Source organism: Mandrillus leucophaeus, unplaced genomic scaffold (assembly GCF_000951045.1).
Source record: "Mandrillus leucophaeus isolate KB7577 unplaced genomic scaffold, Mleu.le_1.0 Scaffold520, whole genome shotgun sequence".
Taxonomy (NCBI): Eukaryota; Metazoa; Chordata; class Mammalia; order Primates; family Cercopithecidae; genus Mandrillus; species Mandrillus leucophaeus.
The window spans coordinates 1,093,920-1,103,164 of record NW_012105587.1 but is presented as its reverse complement, the minus strand read 5'-3'; the positions used below and the strand labels follow the sequence as shown (position 1 = coordinate 1,103,164).

The 9,245-nt window shown below is 41.1% G+C and overlaps 1 protein-coding gene across 2 annotated transcripts in view; it reads right to left on the bottom strand.

Moving 5' to 3' along the window:
- Positions 1-6,266, bottom strand: part of TGDS (TDP-glucose 4,6-dehydratase) — a 23,768-nt gene extending 17,502 nt beyond the window's left edge. Inside the window, exons 1-4 of one of the 2 annotated variants that reach the window (XM_011996650.1) lie at positions 5,975-6,266; positions 3,849-3,915; positions 2,236-2,304; positions 857-947 (exon numbers count right to left, since the gene is read on the bottom strand). In XM_011996650.1, coding sequence (XP_011852040.1) covers positions 857-947; positions 2,236-2,304; positions 3,849-3,905 — 217 coding nt within the window. In that variant the 5' untranslated portion in view covers positions 3,906-3,915; positions 5,975-6,266. The remainder of the gene's footprint in view (positions 1-856; positions 948-2,235; positions 2,305-3,848; positions 3,916-5,974) is intronic. The other variant, XM_011996648.1, reaches the window with a different exon arrangement.
- Positions 6,267-9,245: the final 2,979 nt, after the last annotated feature.

Below are 9,245 nucleotides of genomic sequence, written 5' to 3'. Positions count from 1 at the left end.
GTATATTTATGTATCATGATACATGTTCAAGGTAGTGGTGTTCAAAGTTGCTCCAAAGTGTAAAGAACCCAAATGGCCATTAAGAATAAAGTATATTAAGTAAACTACGGTGTGTATATATATTTTTTTTAGACTGGAATGACACTGAAAACAAACTATATCTATATCCGCCTTCATGGATGAATCTACACAGATTCTGAAAAAACAAAAAAAAGTCATTTTATATATATATATACGTGTATATATATATTTATATATACGTATATATGTGTATATATACACACAACAGCAAAAGTGTAGGGAAAAGCAAAGGAAATTACAACTTTAAATCTCGTAATAGGTAGCAGTAGTACTTACTACTGAAGAGGATTCAGCAACATTCTGCCTTTTGTTCAGGTGACAGATACATGGGTGCTCACATTATCATTATTTGACTGTATTTCTAAACGCTTTCAAATATATTTCATAATAGCTGTCAAGTTATTAGAAAATATCTAAAATTCACAAAATGATAGAAATAATGTTCATCTGCATACCACAACAAAATTTAAGAAAAACAACGTAAAAAATACAGTTGATGGCCCATCTCCCCATTGCTCCCCTTTACTATCCTGAATTGGTTCAACTCAAGTTTTCAGATAGCATTCAAGGTTATATTTCACTAATACAGCCTTGCAATGCCAATAAAAGTATCTAAAAAGTGCTGAGTTTATTGATGACACAGTGGCTGTTTTTCTAGTACAGTATGATATATCCTCTTTCAAATATAAGTATTATTAAGTATGTGGGTGGGGGCAGTGGGGCAGGGGCCGGGAGAGAACTGCCAATCATAACTGTAACATAAAACAATGCTTACCTACATGTGTTTGCGCGGCAAAATGTAGTACTATATCTATTTTTTCTGTTTCAAAAAGCAGTTTCACAAAGTGAGAATCACATATGTCACCCTATATGAAAAAGCAAACATGAAAGGGTTAGGTTTCATTGAGCACTCTCATTCATAATCATTTTTACTATAACATCCCCCTACCTCCCACCTCCCTGTTTAATAGAGAATGTTTTGAAAATTCAACTAAGTGCTCAAACAAGTATACCAATGATGTATTTCTCCAGCATCTTAGGATATTAGATATTCAATTCAAATTATTTTTCCAAATAACATTTTAATGAGCACCAACAACTACTAAGTACCATGCTACTGTTGTTCACACCATTTTTGCCAACCCAAGGCCACTATATTAACAGAAAACTTTTTTTAGCATTTTTTAAAAAACCTTTGAGATAACCATTATTAAAATATATCTTAGGCAGGGTGCAGTGGCTCACGCCTGTAATCCCAGCACTTTGGGAAGTTGAGATGGGCGGATCACTTGAGGTCCAGAGTTTGAGACCAGCCTGGCCAACATGGTGAAACTCTGTCTCTACTAAAAATATGAAAATTAGCTAGGCATGGTAGCGGGTGCCTGTAATCCCCGCTAGTAGGGAGGCTGAAGCAAGAGAATTGCTTGAACCCAGGAGGCAGGGGTCGCAGGGAGCCGAGATCATGCCACTGCACTCCAGCCTGGGCAAGAGAGCGAGACTCTGTCTCAAAAAAATATAGTGTAACAACTGGAATCATATTTTGAAAACACATTTTATCACAATTAAGTAAAATTATGGTACTTCTAACGTTTACATGTACATTTAATTCTTCTAAAAATATGTATTCTTGACAATTCGTCAATAGCTGAAGAAAATACTTTCACACAGAATTATGAAATGGTTGTTAGTATATTAAGTTTTGTAGTTAAAAAGAGAGTTTATAGCATAACTTTAAAAAACAATATATCATAAGTTAAATAGTTTCATTTGACAATAACATTTCCCTTTGCAAATTATTGAACTGGTCTTGTGGTTTATACTTTGGATTTGTCTAAAAATGAGACTCCCAGAGTCAATCAACCTTCATAGGGAAAGACTAGGGAGGAACTAAAATACAAACCATGTAAATTCAGTCAGCTACTGATAGATCTGCTAAGGTACCAAAAATCACATGTAGCTTTGTATGTGTTGTCAATCAAAACTAGTATCCTCTAGAGCACATGGTACTTTTGGAAATTAACTATCTGATCTTTTAAAAGGCCTTTAATTAGTGTTCCTTTCAAGCTCATATTACACAGGTTTGTAAAGTACAAAGATACTATAATCCCTGCATGACTAAAGAGTCACAGTACAATTACATGAAAATGTTCATACCTGTATAAATTTGTAGTTCTGTTTGTTAGAAATGGTTTCAAGATTCTTCAAGCTTGCACAGTAATCCAACTTGAAAGAAGAGAGCACAGAAGGGGCAATACAAAAAGTGACATTAGCTTTTCCAATCAAATACCAATTTATTTTAGACTATAGACGTTAATGGTTATAATACAAGAATATGTCCTCTTAAAGTGTGTTTGCTCCCTGGTTTTACACTCTTTTTTTTTTTTTTTTTTTGAGACTGAGTCTCGCTCCGTCGCCCAGGCTGGAGTGCAGTGGTGCAATCTCTGCTCACTGCAAACTCCGCCTTCCGGGTTCACGCCATTCTCCTGCCTCAGCCTCCGGAGTACCTGGGACTACCGGCACCAGCCACCACGGCCCAGCTAATTTTTTGTATTTTGTAGTAAAAGCAGGGTTTCACCGTGCTAGCCAGGATGGTCTCGATCTCCTGACCTCGTGATCCGCCTGCCCCAGCCTCCCAAAGTGCTGGGATTACAGGCGTGAGCCACCGCGCTGGCCTGTTTTTACACATTTTAAGTTTCTGATATCTTAAAAGTAAAAAACAAGTAATTTTGTTACCTTTTCAAAGTACCAAAAAACAAAACAAAAACCTTTTCATAAATCTCTACTTTAAAAAATGTTCCTGGCTGGGGGTGGTGGCTCATGCCTGTAATCCCAGCACTTTGGGAGACTGAGGCAGGCAGATCACAAGGTCAAGAGATCGAGACCATCCTGGCCAACATGGTGAAACCCCATCTCTACTAAAAATACAAAATTTAGCTGGGCTTGGTGGCGTGCCTATAATCCCAGCTACTCAGGAGGCTGAGGCAGGAGAATCGCTTGAACCCGGGAGGTGGAGGTTGCAGTGAGCTGAGATTGCGTCACTACAACCCAGCCTGGTTACAGAGCAAGACTCCATCTCAAACAAACACACAAAAAAATGTTTCTGCCAAAATTTGCCTGTAGCCACTGGTGGCTAGAAAAGTTTACCATTTCTTACAGAAAAGGAATTAGTGATTGAAAATAATTACACCTGTGTTACACATATTAGAATTTATTATACCTATTCCTCAAACTGTTGGTATATTGGTGATATAGAAAAAAATTCCTGTCCATAATAGCAAGTCAGGCAAAGCTTCATAAGAGTTAAGGGTTATTCTTATGATGGATGTCCCAATTACCCTGATGTGATCATTACACATTGTATACATGTATCAAAACATCACCATATGCCCCATAGCAAGTACAGCTAAGATATGTCAATTAAAAAATAGACAAAAAAATCCAATTAAGGCTTATAATCACCAAACTGCCTTACAAATTTTTCTTAGAGTTTTTTTTTTTAATGAAAATCCAAAAAGTCCATTTGCAAGGTAGCAACTGAAAAAACAAAACAAAAACTTTACTTTGTGGACCACCATAAGAAATGCAAGTTTCAAAAACTGACATATAAGATTAAATACAGCATAAGCACATTACAATATAGAGCCTCTAAATTGCTAAAATGACTAAATAAAAAATTAAAATATCAGCATGACAGGATTCTAATACTTTTAAAAAATATAAATTGAAATGTAATTTCAGTGCATGAAGCTCATTTTTATAAAACTCACCTTGTCTAGATTTATGATCATATAGTTTGGATAATCTTCCACTAAAGAGACAATCATATGTGATGCACTATTAAAAAAAAAAAAGTATATCTTGTTAGTGAAAAATTTTAAGTTCCCTAAACTCTTGAATATTTTCCTAAGATGTTGAGTACTAGGAAAATACTCAAAGATAACTTTAACTTTTTTCTAAGATAGCAGAAAACAATATAACTACACTAAATATACACACAAGCAAACTTTTTACCAAACTTCTCAGCAGTATCTATAAACAAAAGTTTTACATTCCATTTAGACTATGTAGAAGAGAGAACGTACTGGTTCTGGGTATAGGGAAAAAAAGTCAGTTTAACCAAATGATGCCATCCATACATGCACAAGTGTGGAGTAAAGTGGAACGATAAATGGGAGCCTGTCAGCACAACTGTACATGCCTATAGCATGCCTTTTCAGGAACTGCAGATATAAGTATGTAAAAATTAAATTACTATGAGCATAGTCAGTTGTCTATATTTAATAGTAACTTCTGCAATTGCTATTTCTTGGTATAAGATTTTGGTAATGTTAAACTAGAATCCTCAGGAGGGTTCTAGACTGAACCCAGGATTCCCAGGCTAGTAACAGCTGAAACCATCCTGAGTTGGATATCCACTGTGGGTCCTGAGCTTCAGAGGACCCTAAAGGGGAATCAGAGGCTTATCTCAGTGAAATGATCTACTAGATTTACCATATATACTTAAAATGTTGGGCTCCCAGGAAAGGGCAGCCCTTGACCAAATTATGAACTTGGAGTTGTAGTTGGCATTCCTTTCACAGCACTTTCTACATCGCCCCCTTCCTGGACCTGCACTCTCACACAAGTATTACCCTTTCATGCCCATAGTCCTCTTTCTCATTAAGTGAAACTTGCCAGCCTGATGCTGTGCCCCAAGTGATTTGTCAGATTAGAAGGGTGATTTAATGTGCAAATGGCCATAAACAGGAATCCTCACATTCCCTTTTCTTCCACTAGACACAGAGTTCCTTGAGGGGAGGATGGGAGAGCTTCCTGTTTATTACTCTTGCATTCATCCATTCCACAATGACTAAAGACTTATATAGAATGGGCCAGGCATTCTTCCAGGTGCTGAGTGAACAGTAGTCTCTGTCCTTACCATGTTTGCATTTTAGAGTGGGGATACAAACAATAAACAAGCAGACACAAATCCGCAATATAATTGCAGGTAGAGGTAAGTGTGCTAGTTGGGAAAGAGGCTATTTTAGATATGGTGGTCAGGTAAGAACTCTCTGAGGAGGTGATATCTGGATAAAAACCGGAATTGAGTGATGCAAACAGCCTAACGAAAGGGGAAGCAAGTGCAAAGCCCTCAAGATAGAAGTGTGTGTCTTGGTGTGTTCCAAGAACTGTAAGAGGGGAAGCATGGCAGGTACAGAAAAGCAGATCACGTTGCAAAAGTAGGGCTTGGGCACTTGAGTTTTCTATATATGGTAGAGTTTGGGCTTTATTCTAAGTGTGGCAGGAACCACTGAAGTAAAATCCTGCTCCTAACATGACCTGATTAAGAAACACTGACTTGTATGTGAGCAACAGGCTTTAAAGGAACATGCGTGGACGCAGTTATGGCCAACCGAGAGGCTACAGCAGCAGTCTAGGCAAAAGATGACGGTAAACATGGGCTAGGGTGGAAAGGGGAAAGTGGTGGGAAGTGGTCGCCGTAAGGATATACTTTGGAAACAGAGAGGGCTTGCTGATCGAATGTGGGTCTGAGGAAGAAAAGGGTGTCAACAGTGGATGTGTAAATGTTTGGATGTCCTATTATAATCCTCAAATCGTTTGTGGGGTGCCTATGTGTACAGGGCCCATCGTGGGGTGGGGGTGCTCTAGGATGGGGGTGGGAAGCAGTCGGTGAGCAACTTAGGGTAACTTGCACGCACTCAAGGACTGACGTGGTGAGCACCTCGGGCCACAGAAGGGCAAGAGTAACACAGGTTTGGAAGAGGCGTTTTAAAGAAGTCACAGTTTCAAAGGAACCACTTCTTTGCACGCCAGGGAGAGAAAAGCTGGTCTAGGTCGTGCATTAGGACCCTCCCATCAGAATAAGGACCCCTCAAAGCTGGACCCAAATTGCCTAGGGCAAGCAGAGCTGCGGGAAAAGGTTGGGGTTTCTGGGGAGCCACTGCTTGGCCATTACCTACATGAAACCAGCACCGCCGGTCACCAGGACCCGCTTCGCAAAGCCGCCGGGAGGACCCCACGGTTCCTCCCAACCCGCTGCCGACATCTCCCAGCTCAGCAATGCCTAGTACCGTAAAGCGTACGGTCTGAAAAGCGCAGGGAAGTTCCGCTGCGACCTTTTGCGACGCGCCTCACTCGCAGGACACGTTAACAGGGCAGCCAGCGGCAGCTTCCGGAGAGTGCTCTGTGGCCAATTTCTCCCCGCCCACTAGCGGGCTGGGCGGGGCCGCGCTCACCACCGCGCAGGCGCTGCTCCTTTCTCCCATTGCCTGGTCAGCCAGGTGCAAATAGGGTCGCCGGTATGGTGAGGATATGGAACTTTTTTCCCGGAAATGCCATCACTATGGATCAGATTTATGAATGAGTACCTCCTTTCATTCTTATACTACAGCCATATCTAGAGGTTACCTATCAGTTGAGCTGAGAACGGGGAGTTGTTGCAGATGGAGATGGGAGGTTGCAATTTCAAAATGATCTTTTTTTTAGCCGGGCGGGGACAGGGTCTCCCTATGTTACCCAAGCTGGAGTGCAGTGGCGCGATCACGGCTCATTGCAGCGTCGACCAATGGGGCTCAAGCAATCCTCCCACTTCAGCCTCCTGAGTAGCTAGGAATACAGTCGTGCGCCACCACGCCCGCCTAATTTTTGGTAGAGATGGGTTTCGCCCAGTTGCCCAGGCTGGTCTCGAGCTCCTGGGATCCAGCCAATCTCCCTCCTCAGCCTCCCAAGGTCCTGGGATTACAGGTGTGAGCCACCGTGCCTGGCCTGCAAAATGATCTTTTGCTGTTAATATTATTACAGGCCGGGCGCGGTGGCTTACTCCTGTAATCCCAGCACTTTGGGAGGCCGAGGTGGGCGGATCACCTGAGCTCAGGAGTTCGAGACCAGCTTGGGCAACATGGTGAAACCCTGTCTCTACTGAAAATACAAAAATTAGCCGGGTGTGATGGCGGGCGCCTGTAATCCCAGCTACTCGGGAGGCTGAGGCAGGAGAATCGCTTGAACCTGGAAGGCAGGGGTTGCAGTGAGCCGAGACTTCACCATTACACTCCAGTCTAGGCAACAAGAGCGAAACTCCGTCTCAAAAAATAATAATATTATTACAGACAGTGCAGAAGGCTTGCAATCATGATAACGATATTCCCTAGGTCCTACCCTGATATATTATCCTATTCTCCCCTTTGCTCACTCTGCCCCAGCCTCCCCACCCTCCTTGCTCTTCACTGAATGTGCCAGGCATGCTACTTCCCCGGGACCTGGATGGCCTTTCCCCAGATGTCTGCCCAGTTTTTACCCTTACTTCCGTTTTCAGCTTGAATGGCATCCTATTGACCACCACAATTAAAATAGCGAGCTCTGCCCAAACCTGCCAAATCATCTTACCCTTCTTTATTTTCCTTCCTAGCACTCAACATTTACACTGATGTAACTGCCCTCTGTTTAGTGTTCCATGGGGTCAGGGGGTTTGTTTTGTTTTCTGCTGTAATTGCATGTCCTCAGAGACTTGGTACAAAATAAATGACCATTAAATATTGTCAAATAGATAAATAAATATCTTTTCTTTCCCCAACATAATGTTTGGCAAAGCTGAAAACGAATGGAAACGTCCAGTACAGGTATATATGTGGAAGTATCATATCACAACCTTTTTATAGGGCAAAGTGGTAATATATATGAAAATTTCAAATGTTCATATTCTATGCCCCCCCGAATTCCATGATGTATAATGTAAATAATTGTTCATTGCTGTATTGCTTGCAATAATGAAACACTGCAAGTAATCTAAATGTGTATAATGTCTTCTAACTTTTAAAATGCAGTAGACTGTTTTATAGCCTTTAAAAAGAATGCACCAACATGGAATGAAGACCAAAATATACTGCAGTCGATATGTACAGTTTTTTTCTGACCAGACTCCTCCCCCCACCATCCTTTATGATCTCCCCAAGTTGACCCAGGCAGGCCACAGAATGGAATCTGGCTGACTCTAAGCCAACTGAAGCCTCTTCTTGGGATTTAGAATTCGACTAAGGTGCTAGTATAGTCTGGTTACTCTACTTGACCTCTGAGGTCCTACAAAGCTGCAACTTTTTGGTGGCCATGTTCTTTTAAAGTAACTGAGGAGCCAAAAAGCCTGTCTTCACAGTGAGAAAAACCAAGTTGATTGAGAAGAAAGAAAAGATAGGAGAGGCCTAACAGCATTCAAGGCCTATGTTATGATTTTTCTTCAGGACCAATTTTATTCCTTTCCTTGGTTTACAAATACCACATATTTTTGTGGTATTTGTGACTCACTTGAAAGGATTCACCCTAAACTCTTAAAATAAGTTACCTTTGGGGGTGAGATATGGGCAGGGAAAGGAGGAAATGGGGAGTTTAATTTTTACTTTATATACTTTTGTTTTCTTGAGACAGAGTCTCGCTCTGTTGCCCAGCCTGGAGTGCAGTGCCACAATCTTGGCTTACTGCAACCTCTGCCTCCCAGGTTCAAGCGATTCTCCCATCTCAGCCTCCAAGTAGCTGGGATTACAGGTGCATGCTACCACACCTGGCTAGTTTTTGTATTTTTAGTAGAGATGAGTTTTCACCATGTTAGCCAGGCTGGTCTTGAACTCCTGACCTCAGGTGATCCACCCACCTCACTTCCCAAAGTGTTGGGATTACAGGCGTGAGCCACCGCACCCAGCCCACTTTATATAATTTTGACTGTGAATTTTTTTCTGAGACACATGGATTACTTTTATAACAAAGAACCCTTGCAGTTTTTTTTTAATCCCAAAATATTAATACTTCCAGCATATTCAGCCAGAAATACTGAAAATGCTGGGTATATGGTAGGAGGTGGTCCCTCAATATTTTTTTTTTTTCTAAATGGTGAGGTCTGTTATGAGAACTTGCTTATATGTTATAGAAGCTTGTTGTTAAATGAAAATCATTTATATATATTTATTCATGAGATAATTTTGAGTTCCTACTTTTGTTACCTGTGGAGGGTCTTGACTGCAAGTTGTCCAGGTTCTTGGCATTTTGAACAAAGAATTGGACAAAAGGCACAGCAAAGCAAGGAAAGAATGATGCAACAAAAGAACGAAAGCAGAAATTTATTGAAAATGAAAGTACATGGCCGGGCGCGGTGGCTCACACCTGTAATCCCAGCACTTTGG